The sequence below is a fragment of the Taurulus bubalis genome (genome assembly GCF_910589615.1).
Source record: "Taurulus bubalis genome assembly, chromosome: 6".
Taxonomy (NCBI): domain Eukaryota; kingdom Metazoa; phylum Chordata; class Actinopteri; order Perciformes; family Cottidae; genus Taurulus; species Taurulus bubalis.
The window spans coordinates 4,599,395-4,622,255 of record NC_136594.1 but is presented as its reverse complement, the minus strand read 5'-3'; the positions used below and the strand labels follow the sequence as shown (position 1 = coordinate 4,622,255).

At 43.8% G+C, this 22,861-nt stretch overlaps 1 protein-coding gene across 1 annotated transcript; it reads right to left on the bottom strand.

Annotated features, from left to right (window-relative positions):
- Window positions 1-728: 728 nt before the first annotated feature.
- kif16ba (kinesin family member 16Ba) lies at window positions 729-21,986 on the bottom strand (the record flags this gene model as incomplete). The annotated part of the gene is made up of 28 exons (XM_079219932.1): window positions 729-890; window positions 975-1,058; window positions 1,136-1,225; window positions 2,065-2,187; window positions 3,075-4,220; window positions 5,732-5,779; window positions 7,085-7,205; window positions 7,291-7,437; window positions 8,410-9,768; window positions 10,023-10,076; window positions 10,420-10,452; window positions 12,085-12,173; window positions 12,270-12,352; window positions 12,423-12,560; window positions 13,260-13,311; window positions 13,527-13,646; window positions 14,177-14,236; window positions 14,355-14,420; window positions 14,601-14,776; window positions 15,806-15,937; window positions 16,024-16,192; window positions 17,141-17,283; window positions 17,761-17,870; window positions 18,001-18,098; window positions 18,417-18,533; window positions 19,605-19,718; window positions 19,865-19,934; window positions 21,940-21,986. 28 exons carry the CDS (start codon window positions 21,984-21,986, stop codon window positions 729-731), a joined length of 5,151 nt encoding a protein of 1,716 aa, XP_079076058.1.
- Window positions 21,987-22,861: the final 875 nt, after the last annotated feature.

The window sequence follows — 22,861 nt, the reverse complement described above, 5'->3', positions numbered from 1 at the left end:
AAAGACACAGGGGGAAAAGGAAAAGACACTGGGGGAAAAGGAAAAGACACTGGGGGAAAAGGAAAAGACACTGGGGGGAAAAAGACACTGGGGGAAAAGGAAAAGACACTGGGGGAAAAGGAAAAGACACTGGGGGAAAAGACACTGGGGGGAAAAGGAAAAGACACTGGGGGAAAAGACACGGGGGGAAAAGGAAAAGACACTGGGGGGAAAAGACACTGGGGGAAAAGACACTGGGGGGAAAAGACACGGGGGGGAAAGAAAAAGACACTGGGGGAAAAGACACTGGGGGGAAAAAGACACGGGGGGGAAAAGACACGGGGGGAAAAGACACTGGGGGGAAAAGACACGGGGGGGAAAAGACACGGGGGGGAAAAGACACGGGGGGGAAAAGACACGGGGGGAAAAGACACTGGGGGGAAAAGACACTGGGGGGAAAAGACACTGGGGGGAAAAGGAAAAGACACTGGGGGGAAAAGGAAAAGACACTGGGGGGAAAAGGAAAAGACACTGGGGGAAAAGACACTGGGGGGAAAAGGAAAAGACACTGGGGGAAAAGACACTGGGGGGAAAAGACACGGGGGGAAAAGACACTGGGGGAAAGGAAAAGACACTGGGGGAAAAGGAAAAGACACTGGGGGAAAAGGAAAAGACACCGGGCAGTTTTATTTTTTCTTCTTCCTTCTTCTTCTTTTCTTCTTCTTCCCTTTTTGGTTTTGGAGTTGCGGTCAGCCGGTGCCGTGGCTGCTGTACTCGAAGACGCCCTTCTTGAAGAACGGCGAGAGCTCGCAGATGGCGTGTTTGGTGAGGTGCAACCCGCCGTCTGCGTCGGCTCTGAGAGGAGAGCTGGAGGACGACAGCATCACCCGGAACAAGTTCCTCAGGTAGCGCTGGGGAAAAGAAAACAAACGGCAGCACAGAGTGACATTTCCATTTGCTTAAAGAAAAACACGAAATAATTAAAACGGTCGAACCTCTAAGTGGTTCCGGCGTTCGGCGACCATCCGCTCGTCTCGGTTTCCAAACAGTTTCTTGGGAGGGAACTCAAGAGCTGCCAGCTGAAGCAGAAACCAACACACACACTTTAGGGAAGTTGGTTTTAATGGATTAAAACGGTGTTAAAGTGGAATCTCACCTCCGGGTATTTCATCTTGAGGCTCTTGTGCATCTCCCGGAAGCGACTGTAGCGCCTGAACACGGCCCACATCTCATCCATCACGGCGATCTGATTAAAGGGAGCGAAAGCGTTCGATGCGGAGATCAAAACTCGGACGTGTATTTACACTCAAAAGCTTTTCGGGTCGGACGCTTTCTAATCTTTGTAGACCCGGAAAAAAAAAAGGTTCAGCACTTCTACAATCTCACATCATCGGAATACAATTTAGTCCAAGACAACACAACCTTGAACTATGACCTCAATAATAAACTAATATAGAGCTAAGTTTACTTGATGAGCCTCGTAAAGACAGACGCTGCATTAAGATTGTACAGGTGCACTGAATCAAGAGGCCGATAAGGTGTGAAGGAAAGTTACTCAAGACCTGGACTGAATTATTTGTTTATCCTCCTCATTTTATGCTGCTTCTTACTGAAGAACATTTCTTTTAAAGCTTTAGTTGCTTTGCAGATTCCGGTTATTAAACACAAAAATAAATACAGAAAAATGTATTCTTTTCATTATTTATTTTTGTGTTAATAATCTGAATTATAGATTAAGCTACCCAGCGGCTTTTACCAGCTACAACATTAAAGTGATCAACAATAGTAATCATTTATATTTTATACATTATTCTGAAATGGGCCATTCTGCAAAGGGAGTCCTTTAAGTATATTTTGATGCGAATACAATTTTGTAATTGTGCTTCTGTACATTTTTTATGCAGGACTTATTTGTGGTAATACTACTTTTACTCAAGTAAAACTTCTGAATACTTCCAACACTGCCTCATACATCCCGGCACATTTAATTGACTACATTCTTAAATAGATGGTACAAAACGCATCAGGAAGATGAACGGGTCAGACCATACGTGACTGCCGATGATGAGGAAGGTGAGGACTCACCTTCACCTCGAACTCAAAGTGCTCGTCCTTCCCCTGCCCGCGGAGAAAGTAACGAGGAATGCTGATTTTAACGGGTTCCTGAAGGCCGTCGCCGCTCGACCCGACAGGACGGCAGACCAGGTGCTGAGAGGACGTCACCGGGAGGAAGAGGAGGAAGAAGAGGAAAGATGGAGGAGAGTAAAGGGTTGACTCAGAAAGAAATCACAATCATCGCCATTAAACATTTGGTTGAACTTGATTTGAGAATGATATATATGGAATGATATAATATGGAACTCAATTGGAATCATAGAAAGTTCAATTTTTATTATCTTGTTCACACAATTAACATGTTCTCTGTACATTTTAAAGACACATTTAATATTACTTTAATACATACTTATCACATTTTTTTCTGTAATCACTTCACATCATTGCAAATCCTCCCATTTTCTTCAAGACATTAAATCCCATCTTTTAATCAAAATGAAAGCATCATAATCATAATTTTCCATTTACGACCAAAAAAAAGAAATAAATCTAACAAGAATAATCAAGCTTCGTAAACAGTAAACAAGCAGTTTGAACTTTAAATTATTATGATGACATATAAACTACTTAAATTAGACTAAACATCACATCAACAGGATCTGTGCGTCTTCATCTCAAAAGACAATCTTTTGGGCGTTTTAAAAATGTTCGAAAATATTCTAAAAATACTTGCAGATGCGTTTATTTTAACATCCTAAAACAAATGATAATGACCTGATCTCACACACATATACATATATATATATATATATATATATATATATATATATATATATATATATATATAACTATATTTTTAAATTACTTCTCTCTTTCAGACACAGGTAAGTATATTGCATTTTTGAATTAATTCAGGTAAAACTGCCTTTCGGTGTAACTCAGGTAGACAGGTGGTTAATCAAGATCACGGCTTCTGAGGTACAACCAAAAGATAACTTCCAGGAATCGCCCCGACGACCGCGGTCAGAGACGGAGGGCACTTCGGCCGAGAATCGCCTGGCCTCCGCCCTCTTTGCTCCAGTTGGTGGTTTGCGAGTCGCGAACGTGACGTCGACCACAAGGCAGTTGTCGCTCATCCTCACAACCAGGCATCCGATGTCTGAACGCCTGCGGAGCTCGAGTCCCCGAAACTGTGGCTGCACCGGCACCAGACTGGAGCCCCGCGGCACCGGGTGGAAGACGCCGTCCTCCCGGAGAAGAGCCACGTGAGTGTCCGTCAGGAGGAACTGGAAAATGGCGTCCCGATGCCCGCGGTCGGGGTTCTGGACCTTGACGCTGGTGTAGAGCAGAGGACGCACGTGCGCCAGAGACGGCTTGCCGGGACCCTCCATGTTCCCGTGGACGATGTAGAGCAGGTCCGCGAGGACCCGCTTGAATCTGGAGGTGACGAGAAGGCCGTTGTCCATGACGATGTCGGGAACGCGCGACGTCCAATCCAGAGAGAGGGCCGTGAGGTCACCGGAGAGCAACGGGTGGTCTTCAGACCCCTCGGGGAACCTTTCAGGAGAAAGAAGCTTCAGCAAAGCTTTGCAGAACTCCTGAGTGAGCTCTTTGCTGTGGGTAAAAACCACCAAGACGGGGTCTTCGCTGCTGCCGATTAGGCGAACGTGCTGCCCTGCCAAACCGATCTGCACCTTCTCGATGTCCAGGAGACTCAAATGGTGACGAATAGCTAAGGTGTCATCTGAGTTTGACAGCACTATTATGTCCTCATCTGACAAAAGCAAGCACCCAGGGTTTGGGATCGGCTGCTTGACGTTGGCAGTTTGGAGCCAGAAGATACTCGCGAGCTTGTCGACTTTTGCCCGAGGGCTCAGAGATTCCATCTTTTCCAGCATCTCCTGGGATGAAAGCGACTGCAGCTGAGACAAGGCTGGTGGCAGCTGGACCAGCGTCTGACGAAACACTGCAGGACGAGTGTTTTTGAGAGACAACACAGAGCCTTCAGGACATCCCGTGACGCCCGGGATCACCGGCATACCGCAGTTCTGAGGAAGACTAAGGGCGCCATCCTTGGACGGATCGCCCAATGGGACCTTTTCTTCTGCAAGGTTTAAAGGTTCTGGCTCCGGCTTAAGCTGCAATCGATGAATCAGCGGCAGCTCCTGGGACATCATGGTCACGTACTGAGAGAGCACAACCTTCACATCACCCACTCGTACGTTTCGAATTATGTCCCGAGTGCCCTGAAGCCTTCTGCCAGCGTCTTTGCACGCTTCGGACAGCTTTCCAGTAAAATACCCAAAAACAAAGCTTCTGTTGGCTGCCCATGAATCCGTTTCTGTGCCTTTCTCTTGTTTTATTTGACCATCAACGGATTCCTTCGACTCCTGCTTGAAATTGATGCAACCATTGACAGAGTTTTGCAACTTTGACGATTGATCATTGGAAAGTTCTGCATCTTTTACCATTTCTGGGTCACATGTTTGGCGTTTGCTTGCTGCATCTTCAACCTCTTTATCATCATCATCATCATCATCAGGTGCAGGGCAGGCTGAATGGGTTCTTCTTTCATGGGTGATATTCTCGTTTTCATCCATTCTGTTGGCCTCAGAGTTTGCAGAGGCGTCGCAAATCTTGTGTTCAAGTTGGCAAACGTCTCGGCCCACTTCTCCTGGGGGGATACTCGCTCCTTGATGCCGCCAATAGTTCTTTTCACCCTCTTTGTAAGGCATTTTCTCTTTTTCAATCAAGACTTTAGCTGCGTATTCTACTTTTTCTTCTCCGTGACTCTTTAAAAGGTTGTAATCTGGTTTTTCCAACATGTTTTCCTGGATGTGAAGAAGGGATTTTGCCTCGAGGATCGGGGCAGGCGGCAAGCTAGACCACAACCCGCAGGCTTTCTGTGTGCACAAGGGGGTGAGTCCATGACTACATCGTCAAGAAGGATGTGAAGGCTCTTTGAATAACACCGAGGTCCATAATCCACCCACTGAGAATTAGTTCTTCCATCACCAGGTGCACAGGCGAGTTTTAAGTGATTCAAAATTAACAAGTTGGAGAGGTTTGACATGCAAATTAGGATGACAAGTGGACACAACATAACTAAACTTCTTATTGAAACACTTTCTTATGATGATTTCCTGCTGTGACTAGATGGATGATGTTTACAGATCTCCTACATTTTGATTTTTTTTAGGTTTCTGGCTCAAACTCCACCCATCTTGCACCTTGACTGAAAAAAAGGCAAATCTACAAATACTGTTTTACACATGTTTGAATCCATGTTGTTTGAATGAGCTAAAATATTAAATTTACAATCATTTCAAGGTGTTTTATTGTCTGTTAAGTCTACTTTCTATGCATCAGTTTGCTTCCCTTCCTTTGGGTTTCACAAAAATAATGAACAGAGTTGCCAAGTTTTCAAGACCAACATGAGTCACAAACAATTGATTAGAAAATGCATCCGTCTGAACACTCCGGTATTTGGTAAACTTAATATAAAAAAAAGGGAAACCCATTCATTGTTTCTCCTAAAATTACATTGCATTTGTATAATTATGAGGAATTATGTTTAGATTTTTCTTGTGTAATTGTTACCATGCATATGAGCGATAACGTGCAAAGTTCTTATACAATGTAAAGATACAGATTTTTAATGATTGATTAATGAACTAAAATAAGATTCTGGTCTTACCTCATATTTAAGCCTCCTTGGATTAATGTTTTGAAGCTTTTCATCATCCTGAAAACAATGAAAATTAACATTACCTCTCAGTATCATTAAATATCACACTATTAATTCTTAAATCTTCAAAAAAAAAAAGAAGAAAAATCAAGCACTTTTTTGGTATTAATAACCCAAAGTTGTAAATTATACTTCATGATGACAGGAGAAAAAAGTGAAAAATTTAACAAAACCAGGATCATGAACCAAGCGGAGAAGAAACCCATTAAAAGAGCTACAAACCAAGCGGAGTGATAGAAGTGTGAATGTCAACCCATAACCGGATCGGGGAGTCATGCAGATTACAGAGCAGAGAAAGTCTCATACAGAGTCCTGGTCTTACCTCATCTGTTAATCTAATAGAGCTACAGTCAAAAGCTTCCTCCTCCTCCTGCAGGGTTAAAGAGCTAAATATCAGTTCTACACAGAAAGAGGCGCCGACCTGCTGGATGTCTTTATTCTCTCTTCACTTTTAAAGAGCAAAACACACATTTTAGAGCGGGAAGAAAGCTCAGAATAATGAGCGTTAAGACCGGAGTGCCGTAAAAGGGGAAAAAGGTCCGGATCCTTTATCTCAGCTGACGAGAGAACCCGGCATTTGTTTTATAGACAACACTCACAACTTTTTATTTATAGAATATTTTTCAAAAAGGATTACAAGACGGGACCTTGACGGATTATTGTTGTGGAGCAGAAACCTCCCACCTGATGGAACTCAATAGTAAAGCTGCAAATACATTTATTTTACCGATTAATCCGCCAATGAATCAACAAAAAAACAGACGAAAAGGTCCAAGTTGACGTACTTTGCATCTGACCTGTTTTTTTTATTCACAATGACATAAAAACAAAGACTAACAGCAACGTCTTGCTCCCAAGAAACCAGAAAATGTTTTGACATTTTTGCTCGAAATATGACTTTAGACTATTTATTGATTCTCAAAATAGCCGGCGATTCATTGTTCTACCAGAACACATACAAGGAATTTAACTCTGTTGTGTTGCATTGCTTTCTATAAAGGTTAAAATAATAGGTGGGACTATTGTGTACACACGTTTGCGTAAAATAAGTGAATAAATAAATATATATATATTAAAAAAACACCAACAACATATATTAAAATCAAGTCTTTCAGTTGTAAATAATAAAGTCATATTGAATGTGTGGATATGTGTATATACACACACATGTATACATTTCTAGACCCAGTATAAACTGCTGGTTGGGATACCGAATTGTAAAAAATATAAATGTGCCGCACCTTAATAAAACCTCGCAGGTTAAAGTAAGAAGGTAACGAAGTGAGAGAAACGTGTTCTTACCCGGAGCGATTCACAGGACAGAGACAGATCCAGGTTGCTGTTGCTGTTGCTGCTGCCGCAGTTGAGAAGGTTCATCTTGCGCAACCTCCGCTGGACTTCCTCTTCGATGTACGCGTTGATCCTGCAACGGATGAAGCACGGACGACAACGTCAACGACTGAGTATTGATTGAAAGTGTGGAGGAAGTCAGGAGCACGGAGGCGTACCGGTCGTCCGACAGCGGCAGCAGAGGAGTCAGACTCTGGACGTGGCTGACCGGAGAGCCGCTGTGACTCGTCTTCTCCTCGCCGGTCCGGCCGTTCTCGTCTCCTTCGCTGATCCTGCGCCTCAGCTTCTGGATCTCCCGCTCAACTCTGGAGAGAAAGCGGTTTACGTTTAGAGTTAGTGGAAGCATCAAACCACACGGAAGAGAAGAGGTTTTCTTGTTCCTGAGTTTCTTTTAGTTAGCTTCTTCAATGCACAATGGTTTTATTGCTTGATAACAATTATTGTTGTCAAATCAGAGGTTTTAAATAAAATATCTACACTTAAGTAAATATTGTTTATAGGATATTAAACAGTATTTTCCTCATAATGCATTTAACTCTTGACTTCGCAATAAAGTAAACCATGAATATAAGATATGAGTGAACGGTTATTGTAATTCCTCCTCGGCAATGAGAAGGTTGGTTTATATGCAACGAACAGCACATCAAGCAGAAATGCCTAGCTCGTAGCTTGTAGCTTATCGCTCGTAGCTTGTCGCTAGTAGCTTCTCGCTAGTAGCTTGTAGCTTGTCGCTCGTAGCTTGTAGCTTGTCGCTCGTACCTCCTAGCTCGTAACTTGTCGCTAGTAGCTTGTCGCTACTAGCTTCTCGCTAGTAGCTTGTAGCTTATCGCTCGTAGCTTTTTGCTCGTAGCTTGTCGCTAGTAGCTTCTCGCTAGTAGCTTGTAGCTTATCGCTCGTAGCTTGTCGCTCGTACCTCCTAGCTCGTAACTTGTCGCTAGTAGCTTATCTCATGTAGCTTGTCGCTCGTCGCTCGTAGCAACTTTATTGTCTGGTTGTTTCATGACGGTTATGTTCTAAAGCAAAAATAAACACATCCAAACCTCTTCATAAACCTGCAGCAAAGTGCCAGATTCAATTAAGGGGGATTATTTTTGGTATCAGTTTTTTTAAGGAAAATTGTTGCATTAGCATTCAATCATATACTTTTCTCCCTCAGTGACGTCATTGTGGCGTCTAATATCTTGTCACGTCGTCTTGACTTCCAGGTTAATGGTGCATATTCATAACTTTGTGACGGCATGCATTGCATAACTCCGGTTGTGTTAAAAGGCTCTGACCTCTGCGGGTCCAGGTCGGCGCCCGTCCTCGGGTTCTTGATGACCGAGCTCTTGCGCCTCTGCTCCTCGGCGTCGGGCTCCAGGGAGACGCTGCGCCTCAGGGCCGCGTGCCTCCTCTCCAGCCGGGCCACCGCCTGCTCCATGGCCTCCCGCTGCTGCTTCTCCTTGGCTTCCAGGATCTCCTTCTCCTTCCTCCTCACCTTCTCCTCCTGCCGCGCCACGTTGGCCGTGAACTCGTACGTCTCCTGCAGCTGCTGCAGCTGCTGGGCGCCGTGCCAGTGGAGGTTCAGCTTCTCCTCCTTGTCCTCCAGCTCCTTCTCCACCTGGAACAGCGTGTTGTCCAGCCCCGGCGGGCGGTCGCAGTTCCCGTTGCTGCCGCCGCCGCTGCGCTCCAGCATCTCCGCCGCCCTCTGCTTCTCCTCGGCCAGCGCGGGGAGGAGGCCGTCGGCCACGCTGGCCAGCTGCCGCTCCTTGAACTGCAGCCGCTGCTCCGCCTGCCTGACCAGCTGCTCCTCCTGGCAGACGGCCGTGGCGTCCTGCGCGCCTTTCTCCTGCGTCTCCTTCAGCTGCTGGCGCCGCTCCTTGAGGCCGCGGGCGAGGTGCAGCAGCGCGCTGCGCTCGGCGGCGACCTCCTTCTCCAGGCGCTCCCTCTGCTGCCGGAGCCCCTCCTCCAGCCGGCCCAGCTCCTTCACCTGCGCCTCCTTGAAGTCCGTGTAGCGCGCCTGGGCGGCTCTCGCCTCCTCGCCGGCGTCCTCCACATCCGGCCGCTCGGCGGTCTCCTTGGCGCGGAGGAGCGCCTCTCTGATCTCCGCCAGGGCTCGGCGCTCCTCCTCCAGGCGGCTGCCGTCCTCCCGGGTCAGCAGCGTGGCGGCGGCCTCCTGCTTCTCCCTCAGCTGCTCCTCCAGCCGGCCCACCAGGCTCAGCTGCTCGCGCTCCTGCTCCTCCAGCCGCCGCCGCTCCGTCTCCAGGCGGACCTTCTGCTCCTCGCGCTCCCTCTTCAGCCGCTCCAGCTCGCGGTAGATCTCCGTCTGCTCGGCGGCCTCTTGCTGCCGCCGCTGCTCCTCATCCAGCTGCTCCCCTGCATCACCTTCCTCCTCCTCCTCCTCCTCCTCCTCCTGCAGCTGTGGTTTCCCGTGGATCTCCGAGCGCCTCTCCTCCTCGAAGCGCTCCTTCTCCGCCAGGAAGTCTCGCAGCCGGCTCTCGATGTCCTGGCTGCGGCAGCGGAGGCTCTCCTCCTGATGGAGGATCCGCTGCTGCACCTCCTCGGACTCCTTCCGCTGACTCTCCACCTCCTGCTGCAGGAGCTCCAGCTCGGCCTTCTCACTCTGGTGCTTTTCCTCCATCTCTTTGATCAGCCTCCTACAGAAAACAACAGAATCATCATCATGGAACTTTGATATCTTAATAGCTTTCTTGGTGATGCAGAATTGCATTTTTGTATTCTTTAAATACTCAACATTTCACATCTCTAATCGAACAAAAAGTGATTAAATCAATAGAATTTTCTGGGTTTTTAAAAAGGTTATTCATACCTTTAAAATGTAGAAAGTTAAAATTAGATTAGAAAGGATTCAGATTTGATTACAAGACTTAATGCAGGTGTGATCTCGTACCGTTTCAGCTCCAGTTTTTCCAGCTCTTCTCGCTGCTGTCGCTCAAACTCCAGCCTGAGAACACAAAACCTTCATCACCTTTTTGTTTTGCTCTCATAAAGAAATGTAAAAAGAACACACACAAACACAAACACACAAAACCACAACTAGTCAAATGCATTAAGTGAAAGCAGCAGTCAACACAAAATGACTTTAAATGAAATGCCAGGCGATGGTGAACAAAATAAAAAAAAAGCAACGACACATTCTCTCCTCTCAGACGTCAAGATGGAGACAGAAGCAGCAAAAATGGCGTGCAAAAGTAATAAAAACACAATGAGGGTTCAGGGTGAGAGACTGGACAAGTCAACATGTGTCTAACGGGACAGTGAGACAGGAAGTGGACGGCTGAGTCTACCTGAGGAAGACGGGTCCCTTCTCAGTGAAGAGACTGCCGACAGGACACGCCAGTCAGTTAATAATTCACTCACATGAAAGGAAACTGTGTTCAACAATCCAACAATAAACACACGGCTGCCTTCAGAGTGGAACCAGACAAACAAATCTCTCTTTACATTTGTGTCAAAATAATCCCAGAATCACTTCATTTACACTCAACATTTAAAACAGATTACACCGAGAAGGAAAGGCTCCATTTCATGAACAATGTCGAACAATCAGAGGAAACCTTCGTCCTGAAGGTGGCAACAAAGCCAAAATAACATTCCAGCAATTGGATATCTCAGAGCTGACGGTCCTGAAGGAGGCGGTTCATCCTCCAGGGAGCATGAATACTCAGTAAAGACAAGAATCACTTCATTAAACCTTGTTTCAACCTGATGAAAGATATTTTGCACACTTCCTACTGAAGATATAAATCAATAAAAACATGAATATATATATATATTTTTTTGTTTAAGCCTCAGTAATTTCCTAAAACAGCTGCTCACTTTAGTTTTTAATAATTATTTAAAATACTTAAATTCACCAAACTTCGCACAGATACTCTACGATAAGAAAATACAACTTTTAATTATTTTTTTGCAAAATATATAGATATATTTTTTCCTTTTCTGTGCACTATCATAAACCAATATACCAGTAACACATATATGAACTTATTATCTATGTTCCCAAGGGTTTTCTGTATATTATACCTTTTTAAATTATTCAAATAGGCCTTGTGGTTGAGGAGATAATCGGTAAACTAACTGCTCTGTGTGAATGCAGGTAAACTAACTGCTCTGTGTGAATGCAGGTAAACTAACTGCTCTGTGTGAACGCAGGTAAACTAACTGCTCTGTGTGAATGCAGGTAAACTAACTGCTCTGTATGAACGCAGGTAAACTAACTGCTCTGTATGAACGCAGGTAAACTAACTGCTCTGTGTGAATGCAGGTAAACTAACTGCTCTCTGTGAATGCAGGTAAACTAACTGCTCTGTATGAATGCAGGTAAACTAACTGCTCTGTGTGAATGCAGGTAAACTAACTGCTCTGTGTGAATGCAGGTAAACTAACTGCTCTGTATGAATGCAGGTAAACTAACTGCTCTGTATGAACGCAGGTAAACTAACTGCTCTGTATGAATGCAGGTAAACTAACTGCTCTGTATGAATGCAGGTAAACTAACTGCTCTGTGTGAATGCAGGTAAACTAACTGCTCTGTGTGAATGCAGGTAAACTAACTGCTCTGTGTGAATGCAGGTAAACTAACTGCTCTGTGTGAATGCAGGTAAACTAACTGCTCTGTGTGAACGCAGGTAAACTAACTGCTCTGTATGAATGCAGGTAAACTAACTGCTCTGTATGAACGCAGGTAAACTAACTGCTCTGTATGAATGCAGGTAAACTAACTGCTCTGTATGAACGCAGGTAAACTAACTGCTCTGTATGAATGCAGGTAAACTAACTGCTCTGTATGAACGCAGGTAAACTAACTGCTCTGTGTGAATGCAGGTAAACTAACTGCTCTGTGTGAATGCAGGTAAACGGGGGTTCGATGCCGAGGGGAGATGCGCTGCAGGGGGTCTGAGCCGATAACCACATGCAGCTGAAGGCGTTCGTGAAGTCGCGGCACTCACCCGGGGTTGTAGAGCATCACAGTGGACAGGCTCTCACAGGACTTGGACAGATCCGTCATGGAGAGGCTGAATGTCGAGAGCAGGCCACTCTGAGGAAGGAGGAGAGGGGTCAAAGGTCAACGACGTTACCGTCTCACCTCGGAGCCCTCAAGGCCTCTAATGGGGATAAAAGTCGAGCGCCTCACCTTTCGTTTCTCCCTCAGCTTGGCCGCCTCCTTCGGATGGTTGAACCGGAACATGTTTGTCCGGCCGAGCAGAATAACAGCACCTGGACGAGAAACAGACTGAAAACTGTCCTGACAGGTTCCTGACAGATTCCCCCTCAGACGTCCCCTCACCTTGGTTGAGCTGCGACGACTTGGTCACCTGAACTCCGTTCACGGAGCACTGCGCCCCGCCGAGCGGCACCAGGGTCACTTTACCGCTCTGGTTCTCAAACACACAGTGTTCGCTCTCCAGGTCCAGACCGTGCAGGACTGCAGGGCAAGAAGTCACACGTCAAAGATGCTCTCTGCACAAGAAACATGCAACAAAGAACTTCTGCACAATAACAACAATCCGTTATAGAGCTCCTGCGTAAAAGAAGAGATGAGAAAGTGCTTAAAAACATTAAAAAGCTTTCGTAAAAAGAGTTTATATAGGAGGTCAAGAAACATGTTAAAGGAAAAAACTAACATTTAAAAGTAGAGCGGTTCTAATTTCTCTCGAAAAACTATAATTTAGCATTCAAAACCTTTTTGTAACTTTTCCTTCATGGTAGATTTAAATCCAGTTGTAAGGTCGCAATAAAAGTTTAACTATCTTACAGTTTCTCATAAACCAAGTTACAGAACCTTCTCTCACTCAAACAAACCTGATCAAAAATCAGAGTTTTATGTCTTTATAACCCACAGCTGGCATTTTGTGTTAGAGTGTGTGTGTGTGTGTGTGTGTGTGTGTGTCAGTAAATTGCACTGCCAACTAGATCAGTTTTACGACGCCGGTCAGCGGCCGTTGATCAGCTGATTACTTTAAGTGGGTCATGAACAATTTTTAAGAAGTTAGTTTCATTATAGTTTCTCCATCAGAGGTTAAAAGTATATTTTGGGGTAAAAAATAAATTAAAAAAAGTAGTTTTTATACAAACTCTATATTTTCTCTTCACCTGCAGCTTGTTAAAATAATGACCAACTCACTGATGTCGTGCTCGGTGGACGCGTCCTCTCGGCCCACGTACGTCCGTCCCTCCTAAAGGCGGAGAGGAAGAAAATGAAGAAGTTTAGAAGTCGATCGGCAACAGAATCAAATCTTTTTCTTAAGTGGAAATGTTTCAGGTTGTGTTTTGTAGTCAATTCCCTTCTTTTGTTTGTTTTTTTCAACCCAGAAGACTAGAATAAAACTTCCATCCAGATACGACACCGATATCAACGGTTGAAGTTGACGTGTCCGCGGTGACCTCTGACCTTTAGGTGGTACAGGATGATGCCGGTGCTGAGGAGGTCGTCGTCGATGCCGATGAGGTGCGGCAGCTCGGAGTCCAACACAACGCCGATGCCCTCCTTCCTCAGAGCGAGCGTCTCCTCCTGAAGGCGGGTTCGTGCAAAGGAGGTCATATGAAGTACAAATTCAGAAAAGGAGAAATATTTAGAATATATCTGGTTTAAAATGAGTTGTACAGCGTTTAAAATAGTCAAAATATTGACTAAAGAATGTAAAAATGTTCATTAAATGTCATTAATATAACTCATTGAGTTTGAAGACTATACATTAGAGCTGCAGTTGGAAATCTTTAATAAAAAAATAACTTTTTATCTATCAGAAAGATTGTTTTCAGAAACATTTTAGTTCATGTCGAGCTGTAAAAGAAGACCTCTGCTCCGGCTGGTGGGCGGTGCTGGTTTTGGGCTCGACTGACTTAAACATGGCTGCCGGGGTCCCAAAATCCATCCTTTTACAGCTAAATATGTTTCTTTCATCATAAAACTGCAGCTATGATTTCACAAAAACCATCAAACTTGTGCACAAAGAAAAGAAAACATTTTGGGTGACCAATGAAGCTAAGTAATCCTCATAATGTGGAACTGCAGGGCGCCTCCCGTGTCTCCAGACATACCTTGAGAATGTTCTGAGTCTCGTTCCATTTGTTGGTCCACTCCTTCGTCAGCTCCAGGACCTGAAACACAACATAGTAACTCGACAGGCGTTCCGCTCTTCAGCAGAGCAGAGATCAACAAAGCCTCGTTTCCAGTTTACTAGAACGTCAAACCCGAGGTCTGGTTTGCTGAACTCACTCTGGCTTCGTTCTGGTGCAGTTTCTCCTCCATGCTCAGAGCCGTGGGCGAGTCCAGCAGCGCGATCTGATGCCGGAAAACACACAAAAAAGGGTCAGAAACACTTCGGCTGCATTAGTGACGGTTCATACTGTAATAGGATTATAATAAGGATGAGGAGCAGAAGCACCGGGATCTACTTTTCCCCGGTCCGCCTCCCTGAATGTAAAAAAAAAGGCGCACAGCTCCTCCCGACTCGGCCTTCACCTGGTTGCCCTGGATCAGCAGCGCCCTCAGGCGGGCGATCTCGGCCCGCAGCTCTCGGATCAGCCGGACGTTGCAGTCCTCGTTGATGGTGGGCTTGTTGATGATGTTCTTGGCTCGGTTGGCGTAGCGCAGAGTGCTGAGCGTCTCGCCGTAGTTCACGTCGGCCGGGGAGACGGCTGAGAAGGGAGGAGATGAAGAGGACAGCGATGAAGAGGACACTGAGGGGCAGGACGCCATGAGCTAATACATGAAGGCCGGGGGAATAAATTAATAAAACAAGGGTGGATCTACACGTATAAAGGACGGGATCCTAAATAAAGCTTATACACATAAACTGGGATTTATCAAATAAGAATGCAGTTTTCTAAAAAAAAAAGATCCAATATAAAGTAAGAGACCTTATAATAATACAAATTATTCTTTTTATAAAACTTTTTTTTTTTATTTTTTATTGTATTATTCTTTTTATAAGAATAAAAAGATCCAATAGTTTATAATAAAAAATATATATAGGAAAAAAATAATAATTATGAAACAAAAAGAGTAATAAAAGAATAAAACTATTCTTCTTATTTTATAAAATTATAATCTTTCTATTAAAATAATATGTTGTATTCTTTTTATTATTCTTTTTATTTCATAAAATTATTCTTTTTCTATTTATTATTGTTTTATTAATTAAAAATAATAAAAAAGTAAAAAAAATAAAATAAAATAAAAATAAAATAAAAAATAATATTTTGTATTAATATCAGGTCTCTTACGTCATATATATATTTTTTTTTACATTTTTGTATTATTCTTTTTATAAAAATAAAAATATCCAATATAACTTGAGACGTAACCTTATACTAAAACCTTGTAAAAACGTAATTTTAGGATGACTTTGATAATTTATTTTTTAGAATTTGCAGTATTTTTTTTAGTGTGAGCTCTATGAATTATTAAATGATCATCTTTCTGACGTTTTATAGCAGTGATTCAGATATTAACGATTTACAGGGACGCTTTTAAATTTGAAATGCATTAACAGCATCAGAAAACAAGGAGGCTTCATACTAAAATACGAGCAGGTGTATTTATTATTTTAGGAATAGTCTAATAAAAGCCGGGAGCCTCTGCAGCCGAGGTAAATAAAGGCCCCGCCCACTATTAGGAGTGTTTGACGTGAAGTAAATGCTCAGTGATTTTTGGGAGGTTCTCACTGGCGATCATGATGGTCTTGGAGTTTCCTCCCAGACTGTCCTTCAGCAGCCAGGTGAGCACGGAGTCTCTGTACGGCACGAACACGGCGCGCCGCTTCAGGTTGGTGTTCCCGCCGTCCTGCGTCATGTCGGCTGAAACACAGGCGCCGCGGTCAGCGGGGAACAACGTCGAGGACGCGAGGAACGCGTGAAATGAAAACAGGGTTTTAGATTCTGACCGAGAGCAGAGATCACGTTGCCCAGGGTGACCAGCGACTTGTTGATGTTCCCGCCCTCCTTCAGCCGGACGCCCGTCGCTCCGGTGGCGTCGGCTCGCTCGCTGCCGGCCAGATCCACCAGATGGATCTTACTGACCGTCTCACTGGGCATCTCTGCATCAAACTTAGCCTGGAGGGGGACGGGGGGAGAGAGGGGGAGGGGGGGAGAGGGAGGGAGGAACAAGAGATGGGGAAGGAGAGGGAGAGAAAGAGAGAGGGAAGGAGGGAGAGGGAGGGAGAGAGGGAAGGAGGGAGAGAGAGAGGGAGGGAAGGAGGGAGAGAGAGGGAGGGAAGGAGGGAGAGGGAGGGAGAGGGAGGGAAGGAGGGAGAGAGGAGGGGGAGAGAGAAAAGAGAAAGGGGAGAAGAGGGGGAGAGAGAAAAAAGAGGGGAGAGAAGGAGAGAAGGAGAGAAAGGGAGAAGGAGAAAGAGGGAAGGAGAGAGGAAGGGGAGAGAGAGAGAAGAAGAGAGAGGGAGAGAGAAAGAGAGGGAGAGAAAGAGAGAAAGGGAGAGGGAGGAGAAAGAGAGAGGGAAGGAGAGAGAGAGAGGGAAGGAGAGAGGAAGGGGAGAGAGAAAAGAGGGGAGAAGAGGGGGAGATAGAGATAGAGAGGAAGAGAGAGGGAAGGGAGAAAGAGAGAGGGAAGGAGAGAGGAAGGGGAGAGAGAGGAGAGAAAGGGAGGAGGAGGAGGATGAGAGAGAGAGAGAGAGAGAGAGAGAGAGAGAGAGAGAGAGAGAGAGAGAGAGAGAGAGAGAGGAGAGCGGAAGGGGAGAGGGAGAAGGGGAGAGAGAGAAGGGGAGAGAGAGAAGGAGAGAGAGGGAGAGAGAAGGGAGAAGAGGGGAGAGAGAGATAGAGATAGAGAGGGAGAGAAAGAAAGTGAGAGAGAGAGAAATATTTTAGTGAAAATCTGATACTTTAAACAAACAAAGTAGTTATTATCTGAAACTTGAAACTGACTCCAGGTCTCGGATCCTTTGAATGGACGGCGTTTAAAACCAATGACGAGAACATAAAACACATAAAACACATAAAACACAAAGCGCTCTCCGGGTCCAGAACCAGAAGCAGCGGCCGCCTCCTGACCTGAGTGAAGTTGATGGTGAAGATGGCGTGCGAGCGGCTGCTGACGTCGTTCATGTCGGTGCTGGCGGTGGTGCGGTTGATGTTCCCGGCCTCCATCAGCTCCTCCACGTCGCTGTAGTTCTGCACCAGGTGTTTGGACAGATCTGAGACCAGCAGAGGGGTCGTAAGTAACTCGGTACGTGTTCTCAACCATAGAAACTGGTTGTCAATCAATTGTGTTGTTTTTGTTGTCTGCAGTAAGCAAAATGCATTTAGTTTCCCGTTTTGAGATGGTGCTTTTATTTTGAAGGCGTAAAACGGAGTTGAAACGGAAGTCACACACGGTTTATACGGTTCATTTTGCATACAAATTAGATAAATAAACGGTATTAGCACTCCACCAAAGAGGCACAAGGTTAGTTTAAATTGGAATAAATGTAATAACTGTATGTTTTAAGGCAGTTAGCATAAGTGTTGGCTATGTATGTATGCTATTAATGCTAGAGGAGTAAGCTAACGTTTTTTTTTGTGTGTGCCATACACAGTTCTTACGTTGGTTTTGGAATGAAACTGAACTAGAAACCGGGCTGTATCAAATATAAAAGCTAGATTATTGTCCAGGACAACGAGCAGTACCTCACCTTCTACGTACGGCCCGTCCTTCGGGTGCTCCCGGACTCGGAGGTTGTAGGTCTGAGTGGACTTCCTCCTCAGCAGGTCTCTCACCCGCTCGTTGTAGATCTCCAGGTAGCTGAAGGCGTCGAAACCAGAGGACACGGTCACAACTTCCTCTCACGTTTGTTCTCTTGCAAGAACCTGCTGTTAGAATCCTCAAACTCGACGAGCAAAAAAAATGTAAAAATAAGTCAAATAAAACTCACCTGACTTCCGTGCGAAACGAAGCTTCGTCCCATCGCGTCGTCGCGGCGATACGACTGAACAAGCCTTCACAGAACCTCGGGATCAGACCCGCGTCTCCCTAGAAACAACAACGACACGCACAATGTAAAGACTCAAAACCAGAGGAATGTTGAAAGCCATTTGGAAACATTGGTCAAGTTGAGCGTGACATTTCCTCTCCCCAGCCTCACCGTTACATTCCTTCCACAGACGTAATGATTTCTAGAGAACATAATCTACAGATAAACTCTCCAACAGGTCAGATAAACTCGACTGGCGCCTCAGTGACGACTTCACTGCAGCCGAGCAGACGGATCAATGACTGATCTCTCTGTGAAAGTCTTTCTGGATAAGAGTCAGCAAAACGAGTTTTAAATATGTTATAAGTTTTTCTCACTGGATTTCCCATCATGGTGTAGGACTTCCCCGAGCCGGTCTGACCGTAGGCGAAGACGCAGGCGTTGTAGCCCTCGAACGCCGCCCGCAGCACGTCTGAGCCCAGGTCTTTGAAAACCTGCAACACGGGAAAAAAAAAAAAGGGAAAAAAATTAAACTTTTCGCCCCAGACTCAGTATTGATGCTGCAGAGCTGCAATGTGAGGCGTCAGAGCTGCAATGTGACATGTTAGAGCTGCAATGTGACATGTCAGAGCTGCAATGTGACATGTCAGAGCTGCAATGTGACACGTCAGAGCTGGAATGTGACGCGTCATGCAATGTGACGCGTCAGAGCTGCAATGTGACGCGTCAGAGATGCAATGTGACGAGTCACAGATGCAATGTGACGAGTCACAGATGCAATGTGACGAGTCACAGATGCAATGTGACGAGTCACAGATGCAATGTGACGCGCCAGACCTGCAATGTGACGCGTCACAGATGCAATGTGACGCGCCAGACCTGCAATGTGACGCGTCACAGATGCAATGTGACGCGTCACAGATGCAATGTGAAGCGCCACAGATGCAATGTGACGCGCCAGACCTGCAATGTGACGCGTCAGAGCTGCAATGTGACGCGTCAGAGATGCAATGTGACGCGTCAGAGATGCAATGTGACGAGTCAGAGATGCAATGTGACGAGTCAGAGATGCAATGTGACGAGTCAGAGATGCAATGTGACGAGTCAGAGATGCAATGTGACGCGCCAGACCTGCAATGTGACGCGTCACAGATGCAATGTGACGCGCCAGACCTGCAATGTGACGCGTCACAGATGCAATGTGACGCGTCACAGATGCAATGTGACGCGCCAGAGATGCAATGTGACGCGTCAGAGATGCAATGTGACGCGTCAGAGATGCAATGTGACGAGTCAGAGATGCAATGTGACGAGTCAGAGATGCAATGTGACGCGTCAGAGATGAAATGTGACGAGTCAGAGATGCAATGTGACGCGTCAGAGATGCAATGTGACGCGCCAGAGATGCAATGAGACGCGTCTGCAATGTGACGCGTCAGAGATGCAATGTGAGGCGTCAGAGCTGCAGTGTAAAGAAAAGCGTCATTTAAACGTCCCCAAATGATGTTAAAAATACAACATGACATCTTTAAAGACTGCCTCCATCTCTAGAAAGCAGCGTTCACCTTTTCCTGGGAGACGAAGGAGGAGCTCTTACAGTCCGTGGAGTCGTAGGAGAAGTCATATGTGAACGTTTTGGTTCGATCCCGCGTCGAATCTGCTCCGATGCCATCCGGGATCTTTGGAGAACACAACATATACATATATATATATATATATATATATATATATATATATATATATATATATATATATATATATATATATATATATACACAACCTGATTCACATCCTGTGTGAGGAAAATAAGTGAATTAAAAAGTACCCTCAGGTTGGTGATGGAGGTTTTGGTCGCCTCCATCTTGATGATGCATTTTGCGGTCAAGTCCTTCTCCCTGTAACAGATCAATGAAAGGTATGTGTTTATGTCTGTAGTACACAGAGCCACCTAAAACCAGTCATATAAATATATTTTATGTGTACACGTACTTGGCCAATAAAGACTATCTTCTGTGTTTCAACAGCTTCAGACGTATAAAAACATGTTGCCAAACTATCCAATATATCGCCGGGTATTTATTCTGCATCACAGGTCAAATTAATACAATTTTCACAAAGAGGAAAAACTACATCAAACTGTGAGTAGTAGGCGACCGTAGATGTCCTATAATTTATTTTACACATACTCACACTAAATAATAATAATTATATATATATATATATATATATATATATATATATATATATATATATATATATATATATATATATATATATATATATATATATATATACACTCCTCCTAACTAGATCATAAAATATTTCCAGCCGTCTTGTTTGACTTGTTGGTGAATAAAACCCACATGACTGAACATGAATGCATCAGCAGGCGACATGTTTGTTGATCCAGTAAATCCTCCGTCTGTTCTCGGTCTGGCGACACCCTTCATGTCCGCTTCACAGCAGGAACACAAACAATTCACACGCTCTTAGTTTGAAAAGCCTGTGAAGTTCACAAAGTGAAATCTGCTCCGACTGCGTTCATAACGTATGAAGGCGTTTGTTATGAGAGCACAACGTCTGAACCACTCCTCAGAGAACTGAGCGCGTTTATTAAATGCAGACGGGGGGATGGGTTGAAGGTCAATTATTTTCCTATCAATATCAATCAATCCTGTAATTATTAACTGATTAATGGTTTGGTCACAAAATAGATTAAATGTGCTAAATCACATTTAAGAAGCTGAAAACAGCCATTTTTTGCCTTTAAAAATCATTTAAAGAAAACTAAATGTTGCACTAATGCTTCAATAATTGCTGCAAGGAAATTAGGAGTTGATGGAAAAATAATGAAGCAAATTAAAATCATTGTTATCCTAAACTTATTTTAAAATAGGACCAAAGGATTACTTTGTGCTGTAACATTGCAGCCTTGTTGTTATTTGAAAAGAATCCTATAATTAGGCATTACATGTGATTGAAAGCTGATCACAGCAGCAGTGAAAAGGAAATAATCTCAACATGTTTCTGCTTCCTGTTCTTTATTCTGTTCTCAACAGAAACTCAAACCAGGTGCACCTCATAACCAGGTACATATACTTAAGTACTGTGCTGAAGTACACATTTGATGTACTACTACTTTACTTGAATATTTCAGATATATATCGGAGGTAAATATTGTACTTTTTACTCCAATACTGCCAGCTATTTAAAGTTTATTTTATCTCCTTCCTGTCCAGGTAAAACCTTTTATCTCCAGATGTGTTGATGTTGGATATTTGTAATAAACTGAAAGATGAAGTGTTTCCTTCATATATTTTATACTTCTTTAGATAAATAAACTCTTTAAAAAGCCTCTTGGATCAGCTGGAAAACGCATCGTCACAAAGCTGAGAACAGGTTTTTATTTCTAGAGATATGAGGTTCTCACAAACATGAGGATATTATAGAATATGATGCATTGAAGAAAATTACACTATAAAACAGGATATACATAAATGCAACACACACATAATGCAGCAGTGATATAGACACAGAAACACAATAAAATAGACTAACAGGTAACATTTTACTGCACAATGAGTACTTTCACGTTCCCATACTTTAAAGTACATTGTGCTGATAATATTTAGATACTTTTATAGGTATACTTTCTGCCTCTCAGGTGAGAATAATGTTGTCAGTCTGTTTAAATGAACACCTGTTGTTGTAATAAACACGCTAATGTCCCCACAGAGGCTACCGACTCTCTCTTTATATAACAATGTATTATTCATCGTATTAAATATGGTTTCTTAGTCCATGCATGTGATTTAATAAACGCCATCTGCACGAGCCAGTCGCCTCCGTTAGCGGAACAAAATAAACAACATTGCTGTTGTTGTTGTTGTCGAAACTCACCTTCTGTTCATGGGTCGGACCCGGACCGCGACCCGAACCGAGGCCATCGCGCATGTCCGTCCGGTCCGGTCGGGACGTTAGCAAGTTAGCTGCTTTATAACCAGCTAGTTAGCTACCCCGCTAGCACGGAGCCGCAGCGGGGTAACGGGGCAAAAGTCTCGCAGATAACCGGTCAGGTGGACAGGGAGGGGTGCTGGTGGTGCTGGTTTTGGTGGGGTTTTTTGGGGGGGGGCTGGGGGGGCAGGTGTTATCGGTGTCCGGGGGACCCGCGTCTCCGTCCCGGTGTGAACCGGCTCACGTCCATGGTGACTGTTGAGTTAGCCGGTTAGCTTCCATGTGACGGGAAAACAGAAAGAAGCGAAGTAACGGAGGAAGAATCAGCTGATGAAAACATTACAGCGGGACGGAGGCCGGGAGAGGACAAACAACACACTACGGATGGGTGGAGAAAAAGCATATCAATAAATAAATAAATATATATATATATATATATTCTGTTTCTTATTAATTATTATACAAATAGGAATAATATATATATATATTATTCCTATTTGTATAATAATGAATAACTATATGTGCGTGTGTCTGTGTCTGTAAGGTTATATGTATATATATATATATATATATATATATATATATATATATATATATATATATATATATATATATATATATATATATATATATATATTTGACCTTCTTCTTTGTGTACTATTATTAAGAAGAAGAAGAGAAAAATAATATATATGTATATATATATATATATATATATATATATATATATATATATATATATATATATATATATATATATATATACATATATATTCTGTTGAATTATTATATTATATTTAGAATTATTATATTATATATTTTTGGAATTATTAATATATATTTGCATTATTATGTTTTTGTTTTATAT